The sequence below is a fragment of the Mytilus trossulus genome, chromosome 4, assembly GCF_036588685.1.
Source record: "Mytilus trossulus isolate FHL-02 chromosome 4, PNRI_Mtr1.1.1.hap1, whole genome shotgun sequence".
NCBI classification, from domain to species: domain Eukaryota; kingdom Metazoa; phylum Mollusca; class Bivalvia; order Mytilida; family Mytilidae; genus Mytilus; species Mytilus trossulus.
Window position 1 is genome coordinate 45,033,464 of NC_086376.1, and position 19,990 is coordinate 45,053,453.

At 32.3% G+C, this 19,990-nt stretch overlaps 1 protein-coding gene across 1 annotated transcript; it reads left to right on the forward strand.

Moving 5' to 3' along the window:
* The first annotated feature begins 5,039 nt into the window (after window positions 1–5,039).
* Window positions 5,040–19,866, forward strand: LOC134715358 (organic cation transporter protein-like). Its single transcript, XM_063577493.1, has 10 exons — window positions 5,040–5,175; window positions 7,590–7,801; window positions 8,838–9,068; window positions 10,428–10,630; window positions 13,861–14,145; window positions 14,772–14,906; window positions 15,952–16,037; window positions 16,758–16,878; window positions 17,397–17,469; window positions 18,974–19,866. The coding sequence occupies exons 1-10, from the start codon at window positions 5,040–5,042 to the stop codon at window positions 19,157–19,159; spliced, it is 1,668 nt and encodes a 555-aa protein (XP_063433563.1). The 3' UTR covers window positions 19,160–19,866.
* The last annotated feature ends 124 nt before the right edge of the window (window positions 19,867–19,990 follow it).

Here is a 19,990-nt window from a genome sequence, read left to right on the forward strand (position 1 = left end):
AACGCTAATTTAAAGTGACACACCCTTTTAATGAATTGCAGAGAAAAAAAATAAAATAAAAGTGCTCTTTCTATAAAGATACTGTTGCGCCGTATTGTATTTTTTTCGTCACAAGTACATCTCATTTTTTCAATGTGAAAATATAAACTCAAGGTAGTAAGACTATTGTCGTGGCTAAATAACTCTTAACTGACACGATTTAAATTGTCCAACCCATTAACAGACTGTATTCCCCTAATATTCATTAAAATGTGGTATAACTCAACTTATATAACAATTATGAAATATTTATCAACGACAATTGATTTTTTAGAACCAAAGTACTATTTTGTGTCCTTTTAATCATATCGAAAAATGGTTTTTGGCCTTTTATCTAAAATATTGCTATGCGTACAAGCATAAAAACCACATACTTGCGCGACGTCTTTTCGTTTTACTTAAAATTGCGCAGGCTATTCATTTTTTTTAATGGTGGAAAATGTTCTATGATAGATATTATTTTGTCAGACACTTTTCTTTTTTTGATATGATTCTCATAATATGCCAAAAAAATCTGTATATTTAACAGAGTTTAATATTAAAATGTGAGTTTTACTCTTAACAGACGTATAACCAACCCGATTAACAGACCCACCGCCGATATAGCCGCATACTCAATATAGATTAACCGACCTATCTCTCGGTTAGCCGAGTGTCGGCCGTGCACAGAGCCTTGGCTCATACCAAACAACAAGATGAAAAGGGCCCCACAAATTACAAGTGAAAAACCATTCACCCGGGGAAACCAACGGTCTAATATATATGAAAGCCTATATTCAAATGACAATGTAAACCCGTCTAGATTTAAGCTGAAGCTAATGTTCAAGAATTGTCTTTCTATTTTTCTATGTTTCTCAATTATTAATCAAGATCATGATTATGCTATTTTTCTATTTCCTAGTGATTATTTCTGATTGGGCTACCAGTCTCTAAATTGACAGATTGGCAGATATCACCGAATACGTTGAAGTTTACAATGTTTTCTATCAATAACAAAACAGTTACCTTCCCTGTCCTCTGAATGTCTTCCATTGAATACTTCACACACCACTACTTTCGTAATTGAAATAATGGAAATACTAGCTGATATATTTCACTTTTAGTATCACTGACGGATCCATAAATTCTCAGAAGTGGGAGCCCACTAACTGACTAATAAAGTAGGCCCGTTCGAGTCATGTTTCAGTGATTACCTCTATAAGCAACCAAGTTTTTCCGAGAAAATGGGAGGGGGCGGCCCCCTGACTCCTTTTGATCCAACTGTGCGTATATTCCATTTATATTTCAATTGGTTAACTGAATGCTTGTGATACATTGTTGAATGAAACACATTCGTAAATCCCTTCATATTTATACAGGGGAGAGTTGATGTGGATACTAAAACTATATCATTGAAAAAAATCCTTTCATTGTAGGAAAACAAAAAGGTTATTAGATGATTATTAACGTAAATGCAGTAGACTCATCTCATCTAAAAATCACTTAAGGGCCACTTAGATAAATTTTCGCTCGTGAAAAATTGCTTAACATTATGTAAAGTTGCACTGATTTTTAGAACAAATACACACAATAGATACAAAGATACATTCATAATTATTGATTGTTAATTGACAACATATCTGTCTTTTTTGTTGGTTTAGTATTGGCTTGAATATTTATTGTGCGCCCCTAAGAGCAAACTTTGTAATCACATGAAATTAAACACAGTTCCGATGATACGAAACATCTCAAAGATAAAATGAATTAAATGATTCATCAATAAAAGGGGAGTAAAACTTTTACGTAAGTTTTCTTTATTGTTTTACTTTTTAACAAGTCATCTCTTAAAAGATAATTATGTTTTACTGTAGGAATTTGTTGAAATTTAAGATTTCTATATGAGTTTTTAAATTATCATAATGCTTCCTGAAAAACTCAGGTAAGTACAAATACCCTTCTGTTAGTCAAGTACGCTGTTCACCAACTTCTCAATCCATATTTCTTCTGAATTGCTCCATGAAGTAATTATGTTTTCTCTTTTTCACTTCTACTAACTACTGCTTCTGTGTCAATAGATATAAAAAGTTGTGCTATGAGCGCCTATGAGACAACTCTCCGTCTAATTCACAATTCATATTTTATAAATTTTGTATAGTAATCTATTCATAACATGGAATGGTAGAAATTAAAAATGAATTCATTTGATACATAAAAAAAAAGAAAAAGAAAAAGATGTCCGTTCGTAAGTACTTGACGTTAATTTTTTCGAAAAACTAAGGATTTTCTTATCCAAGGCATAGATTACCTTAGCCGTGTTTCGCACAATTTTTTGGAATTTTGTATCCTCAATGCTCTTCAACTTTGTACTTGTTTAGCTTTATAAATAATTTGATATGAGCGTCACTGATGAGTCTGGTGTAGGAAAACGCGCGTCGGGCGCACTAAATTATAATCCGGGTACCTCTAATAACTATCAACCAACTGGTGAAAGCGTCCGTAAAATTTACGAAGGGATGATTTCAACTTCACCATTTGGAACTCTTGGTTTAATAGCTTCCATGTGATCAGTAACCCTCTGTCAAGGAAATCATTATAGAAAACACAAGCTCGGGAATATCATACCAATAGGGAGATATATACTCCATATGCAGGCACTGCTGGAAATACACTCATCATAGATACCAGGACTAAATCTAGTATATACACCAGACGCGCGTTTCGTCTACAAAAGACTCATCAGTGCAGTCGAATCCAAAAAAAGTTAAAAAGGCCAAATAAAGTACGAAGTTGAAGAGCCTTGAGGACCAAAATTCATAAAAGTTTTGCCAAATACAGCTAAGGTAATCTATGCCTGAGGTAGAAAATCCTTAGTATTTCAAAAAATTCAAAAATTTGTAAATAGTAAATTTATAAATATAACCATATCAATGACAATTCATGTCAGCACAAAAAGTGCTGACTACTTGGCTTGTGAATGTTGCTCTATAGAAACGAAAAGTTCACAATTGAAACCATCTCTTTTGTTCTAAAGTTTTGTTTTCAACCGAACCTCATTGTCAATTTCTAGATGAAAGTCAAGATATGAGGCAGAATTTACTGTAACTGTATCTGGTGTATTCTTTATCTCTAGTTCAATGGGATAGATGCGTTCAACATAGTCACCAAATTTTTAATTATTTAGTTAGAGAACATCTTTATAGCGGAAAGTAAAGATAAAGGATATTGCTAACTTCTTATATAGCAACATTAGAAGTTCCTGTATGACGCCAGCCTTATAATAATAAAGAAACAAGTCGGCAATGAGAGGGGCACAACTGGTTTAGATAGGAATGCCAACAGTCTGTTGAAAACACGTCCTCCAAACGAAACAAATATGTTGTCAATCAAGAAATCAAGCCTTTTTCTATTGTCTGTTTCAGAGAATTTTTTGTTTGAATCAGAGTGATCCTATACATAGTACGATTTATTCCTCCCTAAGACAAGATACTTGTACCTACGTTGACATTATTTTTACTGACTCAAAGCAATACCAACTCTTTCCACTTGTCTTTAAGTTTGAAATGAGGAATACTAGTGTAAAGGTTAGACAACTCAAATGTTTTGATACTATTGCTCTATAAAGAAGTCTTAGATTGTATGTGCTAGTATCTACAATAACTTTGAAAACCGAATTTGATTGCTGATAGATTAGATGTTAATAATCCAGAAAGAGAGTTCGTGGAGAACTTGGAAGACCCAGCAGTATACCGTTGTTCGTAAGGACACTGGTGTATTTTAGGCATCTAATACAGTGATGGAAGATCCAGTTCGTCATATTTGGCTGACATTCCAAGATTAAGGGAACATATAACAGACGTATGATTATCAGGGTTTCCTCTTTAGTAAGTGTCGTGAGAGTATATGTTGAGTTTCCAAGTGAGTTGTCAATACTTTATTCATTATTAAGTAGTTTATGTTATGAGTTTTACATACAACAACGATGTTGTTTGGGGCTTTAATAACGTGGACAACAGCATATTTTTCATGGATGTATGGCAATGTTTTGCAACATTTGGGTCTTCAAAGATTGGCGTAGCATGGGTATTGATAGACCCATTTAGTTTCTTAATTATGATTTGACAGCCTTAATCCATTCGGAAAGAGTGTCTACGTCTTCTTTCTCGTGCTTAGCCCATTTCCTAGCATAATCCTTGATTGAATCCATCAATATTTTGAAGTTGTAGTTTCAATTGATGGATTAAGGCTCACGGTATTTCGGACCTTTGGATAACACCATTCGCAGGGAATTGTTATTGACAATGCTGATGTCATCGGTAATAATGTGACCAGCCAGATTATATGTGAATTGGTAACTTGCACAAGTGCAATCAGGAGGTTTACACTTGAAGTCGTCAATATTGAGATCTTGCAAAACGTGTTTGTAATTGATTCTTAGTTGCAATTAGATTGATATAGGTATAGGAAATGATTGGCACAGGCTGATCTTTGAAATAAGAAGGTATTTTCGACTGAACTAATTTATGATAAAAAAAAATATTGGCTAAGTTGACGCCATCGAGACCTTTGTTGGCAGAGGAAAGTTAAAGAAAATTTCTTTTCTCTTTTTCATCTTTTCCAATATAAACGGATTTGAAAAGTCGGTGACTTGCAATATCAAAAAGGATAACTGTAATTTGTATTTATTAGTTTGAATGAGGTTTGTAACAGTGGTTTTCAAATATATATTGAACATATTTTCCGCGGCGACATCCAGATTATGCGCCGAGATATATATGTTTTTGTGTCTTTAACCACTGAATTAATCATAACATGTGATAATCAAATCACTTTATTTACTACTTTAATGAGGCCGCATCACAACGCATAAAATGAACAGTTTGAGAACGGAGGAATATTTTAAAATGATAATGAAAGCTCACGCTATAAGTAATTCATAATTTAGTTATTCACATACGTGACATTTCATATACACAAGATAATGAATTGAAAGTTATGTAAGGGACATATAAGATAAACAAAAAATGGACCCTGGAGTTCAGGTTGATAAAGTGTTATATGCTCTAGGAAGTTCGGGAAAATATCAAAGAATCCAATTAGCATTATGTTTTCTTTTTACTTTGGAAAACTCATTTCATCTTATTGCAGCTGTTTATATTGGTGAGTGAAACCGAATTTTCGTTTAAAGATGATAATAAGTATTAATAATATAAAGATGGGAGTTTCTTCTTAGTAAATGAGTAAGTACAGAGGATAGAATATACAAAGCCAATAATGATGACATAACCAGATGACTACCAACCAAACAAAAATATGCCAATTAGTAAAACAATTAAGACTAAACTCATGAGAAAACTATCATAATCAAAGTACTAAAGTACTGTACATCGGATGAACGCAAGTACTTGTGGATGGTTAAAAGCACAAGTCACAGAAAAGATCACATCTGACACTGAAACTGAGGTTAACCAGTCGGAAACCAGGTTGAAATAGAACAAAAGAATCGAAGCTCTTTGTTAGAGAAGGCGATAGTTTACTGTATTGTTTACTATAGTTACAAAAGTTTTAAAAGTTAATAGAAACAAACAAAATTGCATATTTCTTCTCAATAACGATGTGTTTTATTTTAAAAACACCATTTGCATAAATTTTCAATTTATCTACTACATAGTTCATTAGATATCAAGTCGACGACATGGGTACCTTTCAAGTTGGATGAAGAAAATGCATATCCTCCGATTTCTTTGAAAAAATTACCACGGACGGAAAACATATCAATCCATTAGTTCAGTAATTTTCGAGTCTGCCCTTCAATTATGTGACTGAGGAAAAAATTCCAAAAAATGAGTAACAATTGTATCGAAAAGGGAAAATCGAGTGCACCTTTTAATGTTAGGGGGTGTTTGAGTTGAGTATTTTGTCTTGATATCGTACAAAGTAAGAATATTTCATACATCGTCTCGCTTCAGATTCTATCATTTTTATATATAAAAGTCACAGGTTGACTTTATAACACAAAAACAATCACAGTACTAAAAGATGAAATATATAGGTTAAGTGAAATCTATGAGTCACGAAAACTGAGAAGGTGTGTTCGAATAGCTTTTTTTTTTACTGAAAGTACTTCACGACAGTCTTTCAGGTTGGATGATGAAAATGCATATCTTCGAAAAATTCAAATTTTTTGTGTGTGATAACTAGGCTTTATAGTCTTCATACACTAAAAATAATCTAGTCTGCTCTTCCACGAAATATTTAATTAGAATTTTTTTAAATGTATATGAACTTTCGAAAATTCCACCTGACAACCGAACAGACAATAGCAATGCAGACATGATTATTAACTGATGCTCATTAGCTAGTTGATACATTTGTCTTTAAAAATACAACTGACATATAAGGATCGTAATAGTGCAATGTGGATAAATTAATCGGTTTCCAAGAGCAAAATTGATAGCGCGTCATCCCTACAATGGCTTCCGTTTCTACGATTGTGAAAATGAACTGGCGTAATGGGGAGATAATTTTGGCGAAGTAGGATCCTGACTGTAACGTACAGAGATATGTATTAATTTGTGTTTAAAAATTATTTTTTTAGGAGTATCAATTGAAAAAATGAATATAAAACAAGCGATTAGTAATATTATTTTGCCCTAGATAATGTCCGCGGATCTATAATTTGTATAAATCGGTTGAAAACCCAAAACTAATTTGCATAATAGAAATTTGGGCGATAGCAAAACATCGGAATGACCTCACGGTCATCTCGTTGTAAAAATCAAAAGCTCGAACATATTAAGTAAATGGAAAACAAATGTTATATTCCTGACTTAGTACAAATACATAACTTTTACTTTGAAATTTACTGGATCGACTATGGCACAGTTGATCTGTACCCGTTCATAATTGTGTCAATCAAACTTTTGTATAAATGACTCCAATTATTTCACGAATAAAGGCAACAGTAGTATATCGCTGTTCGAAATTTATGAATCGATTGAGAGAAAACAAATCAATGTTACAAACTACAACTGAGGGAAACACATCAAATATAATGATAAACAGGTTATTTTAGAAAACAACACTCTATTTTATCATAAAGTTTATTCTCATCCTATTTTCAAGTCGTGTAAAAAGGTTTTATGACATCCTAATTTGCAAAACTAAAACGATATTTTTATCTATGTATATCGGTTGTACAACAAAAGAGTATCAGAAGATCAAAACAAACAAGCAAACAAATTGATGAATAGTGTTTTTTTTTTTTTATTAAGGAATAAAAGTACTTTAATTTTAATTTGAAATAAAATAAAAGTCCGCGAAACTTTAAAACTTTAAAACTTAGGGTTATTGCGCTTTACTTGGATAAAATAACATCAAAACGGCGGTAGTCGTCATTTCTTTTCGATAATATTGTAGTAATCGAATATCAAAATTGCGAGTCCCTAATTAGTTACGACACGTCAACTTTTTGATTTGATGGTAACTTTTAGCCATTGAAAATAAAACTGCTACATACAATTTCATTAGAATATTCTTTCATGTTAAACAGTTGCATCCTTATTTAAATTCAGGATATAGACCATCATACCAATGTCAAGACATCAATACCACAGCATATTTACAGAGATATGACCATAACAACATTTCGGATATAAACGTCCAGTATGATAAATGTAATATCAATATTTTTGTTAATTCATCGGACTATGAATACCAATACACCGAGGGTTGTCTTAATGGCTACAGCTACAATATTCCCGAGGATCGATCCACAGTAACAGAAGTAGGTACTTCATAACGGACTTTATACAGTAATCCCCGATTATAGCTCCAAATATTAATAGTTATCAAAGGTACCGGGATTATAATTCAATACGTCAGACGCGCGTTTCGTCTACATACGACTCATCAATAACGCTCAGATCAAAATTGCTATAAAGTCAAACAAGTACAGTGTAAGAGAGCATTGAGTACCAAAAATGTTGTGCCAAATACGGCTAAGGTAATCTATTCCTGGGATAAGAAAATCCGATTTTTTTCCGAAAAATTCAAAGTTTTGTAACGGAAAATTAATAAAGATGCCGATATAATTGACATTCATGTTAACACAGAAGTGCTAACTACTGGGCTGGTACCCTCGGTACGAAACGTCCACCAGCAGAAGCAACGACCAAATGGTGTAAGTAGTTGTCAAAGGATAAGAGGTTTATAATTTAAAACGCCAATCGCGCATTTCGTCTACATAAGACTCAGTAAACAAGTATCATTTGTTATAGTTAATATAGTCAATTTGAGATAACAACTAGATATTTTAGCATATAATTATGAATAATACAAATAATGAATACACGGATTGGCTTAGCTAACTTATATGATGAAGTAAAAAACCTAGTAACATCCGAAAATCAAATAAAAAAATACTTACACCAAGACAAAAATAAAAGGTCATATAACCAGCACAAAACCAATCTTAAACCGTGGTTTAATACATGTGTTTCAATTGATAACAAGAACGAGTGGTTGATTATGACGGAACAAAAAGAAAAATCTTATAATTTATCAAACGTAATGTTTTACTTTATAACTTGATGGCTAAGACAATACACTCACATAATGTAGAAATATTTTTCTTCAATTTTTGCTTTCAACTAACAAATGGAAGTTTTTAGCGACATTGACTAGCTATACAACTCTTGCATGGTCGGTACAGTTCCAATTAAAATTGTACAGGTTCAGTACATTTTTATCAATTAAGTATGATTTCACTTTTGTTTTCAAATAATGATCACTTCTATAATTTAAAATGTTATTTGTTTTAGTGGAATCTTGTTTGTTCTGGAGCAGAGAGATCTGAACTTGCTAAAACAATGATCATGCTTGGACAAGCTGTCGGTGCCGTTATTTTTTCACCTATAGCAGACAGGTTTGGTAGAAAAACTGGAAGTGTCATATCAAGAATTCTTTACTTCTTAACAGCTTTAGCAACAGTTTTCACACCCAACATTGAAGTGTTCTTACTATTCAGGTTTTTGCAGGGGACATTTCAAGGGGTATGTATAGTCAAGACATAAATTCATGGTAAACAAAGGCAACAGTAGTATACCACTGTTCGAAATTAATAATTCGATAGAGAAAAAAACAAATCCAATTTACAAACCGAAACCGATGGAACGCATCAAGTATAAGAGAACTACAACACACCAGAAACACAACATTAAAATGTAACGCACACAGAAACTAACGATAATATAACAATGGCCATTTCCCTGACTTGGTACAGGGCATTTTAAGATAAAAATGGTGGGTTGAACCTGGTTGAACCTGGTTTTGTGGCATGCCAAACCTCCCGGTTTTAAAATGTGTCCGGGTGGACACAAATCGCTAGTATAAAAAGTCCATGGTTACATGGTTTACTGCTATTTTTATTCTAATGTCGGTAATTTAGGTTCACATATTAATTGTCCATGGTATTCATGTCCATGTTCTTGACATCCCTATTTAAAAATCATTGTCTTATATTTATCTAAAACCTTAGATGGATTTTACTATTTTCTTATGTTTTTTTGGTCACATAGCTATCCGACTGTTTTGATTCTTATACATCATTGATAGTATAGTACTGGTAGTCGTTAAATATACAAATAACGCAAATTTTAAAACAAGTATTACAATAAACGTATGAAGATTTGTAAAACGATCTTATAAAATAAACTCATCATAGATCGATATCAAGACTAAATTTTGTATATACGCCAGACGCGCGTTTCGTCTACAAAAGATTCATCAGTAACGCTCGAATAAAAAAAAAATTGAAAAGACTAAATGTATATATTCGACGACAATACAATTATATCGTTTATGAGCGTCCCTGATGAGTCTTATGTAGACGAAACGCGCGTCTGGCGTACTAAATTATAATCCTGGTACCTTTGATAACTATTATGAAAACAAATATTTCGCCACAACGAATGACGTCAGTGTCAATTTTTTTTTTATCAAAACAAAATAATACATTATTTGTTTAGTACTCAAACATGTATACATACCAGGCAGAAGAGCATCTCTACTGAATGATCATAGCGATAACATATTATTTGTAAACGATGTTTTCCTGTTCTAATTTCAGGCACCCGCAGTTTACAATGACCACAAAAAATATAATTCGGTTTTTACAGATCTGATTCAAGTCTCTTTAGTGATTTCATTATATTTAGAAAATTTACATTTTGTCAAGTAGGTGGTTGCCTAATCTAAAATGTGTAAGGTTAGATAAAGTATACTCTGTGCATACCCGCTCAAAAATATTTTAAGTTTGTAATTTTCAAATTTCTTAATCAGTTTTTGTCTATGTGTTTCGAATGCAAGAAAAAGTTGAAACATCACTATTTTTTATCAATGTTTCTTTCCAGGGAAGTGTTATGACGAATACGATAATGTATATTGAAATTATGCCAAAGGAGTTACGCCATCGCTCAGAAGGTCTTATGTTAACTGCATGGACAACAGGTCTTGTTCTCACAACTATGATTGGATACTTATGTAGGAATATGTCATGGCGTTATATGCAGTTGATCTTGTCACTTCTAACATGTCATACACTTTTTAATTGGCTGTAAGTATAACATAATAAACATCCATTATCCAAAAAAAAATCATACCATTAATGGTGCAGAATAAGTATTTAAAAAAGCAGAAAGGTTGAAAAAATGATTTACGAATGTTATCAGTTCCAATGACAATTTCTTCCTACAACATAATGGACACGAACTGTGGTTCACAATAAATGACAAGTTATATCAACATTGATCCATATGGGGAGTGTTACAGCCTTTTGTTTTATTCAAAGCGTTGGAAGTGCTTGGGCAGTTATGTAAGTAATGTCTAAGAATATTTATATATATATATATATATAAACGAGTCTAAATTGAAAACTACGTTCAAACCTATGACTGCGTTGGATAAAAACCGCAATTTTTATACGTGTGCATGTCAAACAAATTTCGTTGTAGAAGGGTCTAAAAACAGCACAAACAACATTTTCCAAAAGACCAAAAGCGTGAAAAAGTATATTTAAACAAAACGCATTTGACTAACAGGTCGAACAACTGATGTTCTTTAACCCTGCTGACTGCCATTGACGATTGCCAAATAAAATTGATCACAAGATGTTAATATAAATTTAATACGTCACAGAAAAAAAAAAAAAAAAAATTGTTAACTTGTGGACAGGATGATGTGCCACAAACATTCGGTGTCAATATTTCTTTAGTACACCATATCCGGATTTCGACAATAAATGTCTCTTCAGTGATGTTAGGGATCGAAACGGTATTTGGAAGGCCATATAAAAAGTACCCTCATTTTTTTAGAGAAAGTACCCTCATTTTTAGATTAACTCTTGAATTTTAAGAGTCAATATATAGGATGAACGGATCATATAAACCGGAGGGAAAATATGATACATGCCCAAACAAAAAATATAAACGAGTCTAAATTGAAAACTACGTTCAAACCTATGACTGCGTTGGATAAAAACCGCAATTTTTATACGTGTGCATGTCAAACAAATTTCGTTGTAGAAGGGTCTAAAAACAGCACAAACAACATTTTCCAAAAGACCAAAAGCGTGAAAAAGTATATTTAAACAAAACGCATTTGACTAACAGGTCGAACAACTGATGTTCTTTAACCCTGCTGACTGCCATTGACGATTGCCAAATAAAATTGATCACAAGATGTTAATATAAATTTAATACGTCACAGAAAAAAAAAAAAAAAAAAATTGTTAACTTGTGGACAGGATGATGTGCCACAAACATTCGGTGTCAATATTTCTTTAGTACACCATATCCGGATTTCGACAATAAATGTCTCTTCAGTGATGTTAGGGATCGAAACGGTATTTGGAAGGCCATATAAAAAGTACCCTCATTTTTTTAGAGAAAGTACCCTCATTTTTAGATTAACTCTTGAATTTTAAGAGTCAATATATAGGATGAACGGATCATATAAACCGGAGGGAAAATATGATACATGCCCAAACAAAAAATATAAACGAGTCTAAATTGAAAACTACGTTCAAACCTATGACTGCGTTGGATAAAAACCGCAATTTTTATACGTGTGCATGTCAAACAAATTTCGTTGTAGAAGGGTCTAAAAACAGCACAAACAACATTTTCCAAAAGACCAAAAGCGTGAAAAAGTATATTTAAACAAAACGCATTTGACTAACAGGTCGAACAACTGATGTTCTTTAACCCTGCTGACTGCCATTGACGATTGCCAAATAAAATTGATCACAAGATGTTAATATAAATTTAATACGTCACAGAAAAAAAAAAAAATTGTTAACTTGTGGACAGGATGATGTGCCACAAACATTCGGTGTCAATATTTCTTTAGTACACCATATCCGGATTTCGACAATAAATGTCTCTTCAGTGATGTTAGGGATCGAAACGGTATTTGGAAGGCCATATAAAAAGTACCCTCATTTTTTTAGAGAAAGTACCCTCATTTTTAGATTAACTCTTGAATTTTAAGAGTCAATATATAGGATGAACGGATCATATAAACCGGAGGGAAAATATGATACATGCCCAAACAAAAAATATAAACGAGTCTAAATTGAAAACTACGTTCAAACCTATGACTGCGTTGGATAAAAACCGCAATTTTTATACGTGTGCATGTCAAACAAATTTCGTTGTAGAAGGGTCTAAAAACAGCACAAACAACATTTTCCAAAAGACCAAAAGCGTGAAAAAGTATATTTAAACAAAACGCATTTGACTAACAGGTCGAACAACTGATGTTCTTTAACCCTGCTGACTGCCATTGACGATTGCCAAATAAAATTGATCACAAGATGTTAATATAAATTTAATACGTCACAGAAAAAAAAAAATTGTTAACTTGTGGACAGGATGATGTGCCACAAACATTCGGTGTCAATATTTCTTTAGTACACCATATCCGGATTTCGACAATAAATGTCTCTTCAGTGATGTTAGGGATCGAAACGGTATTTGGAAGGCCATATAAAAAGTACCCTCATTTTTTTAGAGAAAGTACCCTCATTTTTAGATTAACTCTTGAATTTTAAGAGTCAATATATAGGATGAACGGATCATATAAACCGGAGGGAAAATATGATACATGCCCAAACAAAAAATATAAACGAGTCTAAATTGAAAACTACGTTCAAACCTATGACTGCGTTGGATAAAAACCGCAATTTTTTATATATATATATATATATGCATTCTGATATGTGTCGGATAGACAAATGTGTTGTGTTATTTCATAGATTGATATCACTTTTTAGATTTGAATTAAAGGAACTCAAATTTTTAATGATTGGTTTCCTTTAAAATATCATAAAGTACTGACAAAAAATGCCTACACCAGGTCAGGAATGAGACAGTTGTTTTCCATTCGTTCCATTGGTCAATAGAAGTCAAATAATATCCGCTTTGCCTGATGAGCTACTTTTTGAATTGCCTTGGCCCCAAAAAGACTTTTATGACACAGTCATACAAGCGAGAGGTAAAGATAGCTATGATATCAGGTTTCATTCATTATTTTCTACATAACGAAGTACCTGTACCAAGTCAGGAATATGAACGTTGTTTTCTATTCATTTGATGTATATGTGAGCTTTTGCTTTTGCTATTTGATATGAATTGTTCTTGAAGCTGGTATTTTTTTGTTATTTTACTTCTTGTTACATAAAGTACGAATATTCACTATTTTCGGCGAATTCCTTTATCTTATAAGCAGAAATTGTAATGCCAATAACACAGTTTAATAGCATTATAATTTACATACTTTCCTCAGTTTTTTAGATGAATCACTCAGATGGCTTATAGCAAACGGGAAAAGAGACCAAACCGAAAAAGTATTGAAGAAAGCATGCAGAATGAACAATGTTTCTTACGAAAGTGTAACAGAAAACGTTCTTTTATCGAAGGAAACTAACATTATTGCTCTTGAGGAGACACACGAACTGAACCATGGAAAAGGGAATGGATTAAAAAAGGAAAAAGTCGAGAGATATACAGTTTTTACACTCTTAAAACATAAAAGAATCCTTCTCGGATCCGTAGTATTATGGATAGCATGGTAAGTCATCTCATTCCTCTACTAGTCAGAAGGATTGTCATTCTTTTTTTAATCGTGTTTTTGTGTCATATTGATCTAGTGGTATTCTTTTAATCATATTTTGAGATTATTCGTAATATGATTTATAGTAATATCTTTTAAATTCGTTCATAACTATTGAATTATATCATTTGTTATCATCAATTAGAAAATTAGGCATTACATATGTGCATTTTTTTTTAATTCTTCATTATATATAGCGGCCATCCTTCTGGTAGCTCTTCTTTGGTAGTTTTTTTTGTGTTTTAGTTTGACTACATATGGGAGGTGAACGTAAACCGGTTTTAAGTTTCCCATTCTTTGTCTCTGCACCAAGCAGTGCACTCGTCCCGTAGAAATTCGAAACATTAGACTAACTTTTAGATATGTCCATTCCATATCATATTGTTCGTTGGTTAACATAGTTTAGATATAATATGATTTTGTCAGTTATTGTGAAATTCTCCGTTTAAGATATGCCAAGGATTTCTGTATTTTCCCCTACTTTTTTCATATGTAAAGTATTTGATTGTTCTTCATTTGTTTTCAAAGAATATTTTTAATCATGCAGATTATTCAAATCTATTATTTATGATCTTTTCTTGCAGGATAACGAATACACTTACTTACTATGGTTTAATGCTGACAACATCAAAACTTTCTGGAGATAGATTTTTGAACAATGTTATATCAAGTCTAGCAGAGTATCCTGCTGTTATATTACAGCAGATTCTTATTAACCGGTATGTTTTGTAGAAATAAAAATTGATTTCTGTACCTATTTTAACCCACTAGCACATAGTAAAATTTAAAAAAGGACACTTACAAATAGTTAGTTCCATGTCATTATTTCAGTCCCAATACCCAACGCGTTTGTTTATAACATTGGAATGTGGACTAGTTGGATTGAGTGCCATAGGCCTTCTACCTCAGGCATATATTACCTTAGCTGTTTTTGGCAAAACTTTTAGGAATTTTGGTCCTCAATGCTCTCCAACTTCGTACTTTATTTGGCCTTTGTAATTGTTTTTTTATTCGAGCGTCACTGACGAGTCTTTTGAATACGAAACGCGCGTCTGGCGTATATACACAATTTGGTCCTGGTATCTCTGATGAGTTTATTAATCATTGATAATCATGTTGCTGTAAATTTATTATTTATAATAAATTGGATTATAAACATATGCTAATCTTCAACATATAGGTGTCCTAGGAAGATTTGACACAACTTTCCGCAATTTTAAGTTTACAACTACCTATTTAGTTTGTTTTTTATTCTAGCGAAATTGATCAATTTTTGTTCTCGTTTGGCACTAAATAACCAGCCGGATTTCTTTTGGGATGATGTTCTAAATATCAAAAAGGACATTGGTAACCGTAAAAGGAAGAAAGACTAAAACTAGAACATCGACAAAAATTGACAAAAGACAGGACGAATTTATTCATTTGCAATCAAATGTTAAAAAAAAAAGTAGGGTTAAGAAACATTTTGCGTTATTTTATTAATGGACGAATAGGAATACTGTGTAGCTAATTATTCCAGATCAAACACGATTAAGCCATCAGTATAAATAAAAGTCTGACAAAAATATATTACTTCAGACTAAATCCATTTATGTAGTCCTATACTATACATGATATATTGCATGCATGATGTGAGCCCAAATTAAATTTGTTTTTTTTAAAGAGGAACAATTATTCACAATGCAAGTTATTTGTTTTATTTAATCTAGTGATCGCCCAAATGTTTTATGGCGATAAAAATAAAAAATGCCAAACTGTTTTCAGGATTGGACGAAAATCTACATTAGTTATTTTTCATGGAATTGCTGGTGTATCCTTAGTGCTAGCCACCGTTTGCACAACGTACGGAAGTGAGTAATTAAGGCAACAGTTGAAGTTCAAATCTTATAAAACGATTAGTAAAAAACAAATTAAGGTAGCAAACAGAAAGTAAGGGAATTTCATATTCGATAAATATGCCATCGAAATAGGAAAGTTAGATTGTGCACGTTGTTCCTGCACTGCTGTTATTACACCCACTTCAATCATCACTATAAAATTATTTTTTTCATTTTTGAAAATTATCAAAAGACATGCGATAGTATACAACACACAACATAGAAAAATGTAAAAACTGACATGAATTCAGTTGCTTCGGAAGGGTAAACAGATAATTCTCTACATGACGGACTGAGTTTCAATATATACTCTGGTATTCTTAAAGCTTCACATCTAAAGTCGCGTTCGTACTTCATATAAAAACATAGACGAAAGAATTTTTTTTAGAATATGTGTGAAGGGATCTCTTCCTTGTTCCCTATACAAATTACCAATTTCTTTCAAAATCAAGGTGATGAAGGCATTTCCTTTTAGGTCGGTGATTTCTTCGTAGTTAAGATATCCGAAACAATAGTAGATGGTAAAATGAAGAGTGATCTGATCCTTTGAAGACCATTATTCTAAATAGGAGATTCGCATCAGATTTATTGTATGAGTGGGATTTTTTTTCCAAATCATACATCGATTTGGCATTTTGAATCATTGACGTTTAAAGTATTGTTAATATTTAATTGTGATTTCCGACATTGCAGGTGAATACTCGTGGCTTCCAATACTAGGTACTGTATTCTCCTTTGTCGGGAGATTTGCTATCACTGGATCTTTTAGTACAGTATTTCTATATACACCTGAATTGTATCCAACAAATTTAAGGTATTTAACAAAGTAATTTGAGTTTGGGAAAAGGGAGTAAAATATATCATTTGATTTTCCTAGATACTACGCAATTTTCTGGAAAAACACTCAAGCAGTTTGGAAAAGAAAAAAAAATGGGCATGAACACAACAAATAAACCGTATGTGTTGTCTATTGTCAAATCTCTCTGAGTTGAAACCGTAGCTCTAAACGTTTACATGTGCATGTGATTAGGCAAATTTCTTTCAAAGTTTCAATATCAAAATACTGGCAGTAAAATCTTTTTCGGTTTAAGCAATTATGTCTCTGATTTATTTCTTTGATATGTACATATAATCATGATATGTCACCGCCAACACTGACCCTTATATTAGCAAAAATTACATTAATGAGTCATGTTATCATGTATACTCTCATGTATGTCCAGTCATAAAGCCAGTGTGAGGATTCGTTTTGGATTATATCATTTTCAATACTATAGTATCATTTCGAATTTCAAAACATCACTTGAAGAAACAATTGACCATATGTTGTAGAAATGTTGGATTGGGTATGGCTTCAACTGTTGCTAGAGCTGGATCAATGATGTCACCCTTTGCTATAACATTGGTAAGTATTTACAACATGAATAGAACGAAATGCCTAGTATACGTTAATGCGATAACAAACCAATAATTAATAAACACAAATAAAAGACATTAAGAGGGTAACATAGTCTTTATCTGTTAGAATAGAACTTGAATATCAAGCATTCGGCAATCCTTAGTAGAATCTGGTCCTCTCCTTCTATCCACTTAGATGAGGGTAAAGAATCAACCGAGTTGTGACGAAAGGAATATCAAGCTCTAGATCGTCCTGAAAATTTTGCATAAATCTCATTGTTGCTGATGGGATGCAAATGGGATGACACCTGCATACTTATATGAGTTAGTCCAGCCATATCTTCTCAGACAAACCCCTTATACTTTGAGGAATGAAAATAACGCTTTTTATCCGCCTCTTGCTAGAACTAGCTCTTATTTTAATAGTTTCATTCCTTCCACTATAAGACTTTGGAATGGTCTTCCTTTGAGTTTACAACAATCCCCAAGTTTGGGCATATGTAGAAGTGGACTTGAAAAGTTTTATAGGACTGTTGATATATTTAAACCTTTCAACTATGGGATAAGGAAACTTGATATAAGTCATTGTCAACTCAGAAATAATGCTAGCAACCTAAAATCTCATCTGTTTAATCAGTTCTTATCAGAGAACACTGTTTGTGTAAACTGTAATCACCCTGTTGAGGATAACAGACATTTCTTTTTCATTTGCCCTAAGTACAATGATGTAAGACAGATCCTTCTTGATTCCATTAACTCCATTGCTGACAATGTTGATATACATATTGAATTATTACTTTTTGAAAACAGATTATTTTCATATGATATGAATATTGCTATTTTTAAATCTGTTCATAAATATATCAATGACACTCATCGTTTTGTTTAAAACTTACTTATTTTTTGCTTCATTTAGTTTTATTTTTATTTCTTCTCCACTTGAACATTAATTCATGTTATCCACTAAGCAAGCTTAGTGTCTCTTTCAAGCCATATATATATATATATATATATTTCTAATGACTTATAAAGGATATTTGCATGTTTCAAGGTTCTTGAATATATGATGAGTAATTGCCTATATATACTTAAATATACTTTACATTTAGTAAGTAACACTGTAAACATTTATTTTCTCGTGTGTGCTCATAAGTAGCATGCATGTTCCACTATATTGCATTTTTTTAAATACAGTTGTTATAATTGAATTATACCTTGAACATGTAATATGGAGAGAGCTTTTACAGGCTGTGCCTGTTGAACTTGTTGCTCAATCCGTTTCATATCCTAATGAATAAAATATGTTTAAAATCAAAAATCTCATTGTTGTTTGTAATGTAAACTTTATATAACTTTTTTTTTTACTCAAATGCAAGTTTCACAGATAACCATGCATGCAAAATGGTCATAATGTACTTTTTTTTCAAAAACAAGTGAAATCCGTTCCAGACAGTACATATGGATAGGTAAAATGAGAACACAAATATTTTATTATAAGTTTTATGTTTTAGGCAGAATATGTATCTTGGGGACCAGCTGCAGTGTTCGCTACAATGAATGTTATTGTAACCGTTTCTTTACTGACATTACCAGAGACAATGGGTCGAGAACTTCCCACAACTATAACTGAACTGAAAGATTGGTATAAAGACAAGGGTGGCCATGGAACCAAATCCAAACAAACACTGACATCTTAAATGATCTCAATTTAACTGATAAAAAATTGTAATCAGAAGTGCGCGTCATATTTTGCACAGAGAGAGAGTTTTGTATGTGTGTCCTTATGTACAGTATTAATTCAAAAGGATTCTACAGCTTTCAAATTGCTACTCTAATGTTTAAATTTCAGATCAGTGACAAACTGGCTTCTAGCCTACTAATCATCTATATGAATATTTATTACATTGGTTGCAATTAAATTACATTGATTTCCCAGTTAAATAAAAACCGATAATTTCACATGTGAAATAATTGTGGTTATTTCACTCTCTGACGTCATACAATTAAAGTCGTTGTCAAGACGTCGATAACGTCGTATCAAAACAAATTGTAAATGCGTAGGACAAACATAATAATTATAGTCCCTTACATTTTCTACATTAATATCAGAAAAAAAAGCCATTTGATAATGTAATAAAAAGGATAACTAATCGCCTTATTTGATTGGCAGAAATAAGACAACTTGTGACCGAACGCCGCTATGGATTAAACTCCCTTTGTTAATTGTGAATTATCTCCCTTTAGATAAATTTTCATATGTATAATGTTTGAATGAGTTTCCAATGGGTACATAAAGGTAGGCTAGCTAAAAATGTACAATGGCACTCGTTCAAACCATGCGTCATTCGGTAACGCGTTGTCTTATTTTTTTATAATCAAATAAGGCGATTAGTTATACTATAAATAATTGGGTCTTGCACATTCATGGAATGATTAAACCTTTTATTAAAAGTTTAACGCTTCTACTCTCTTTATATTTTCTTTCAATTCACCATATCTGTTAGTTTGTATATTTTATGTTCTTTAAG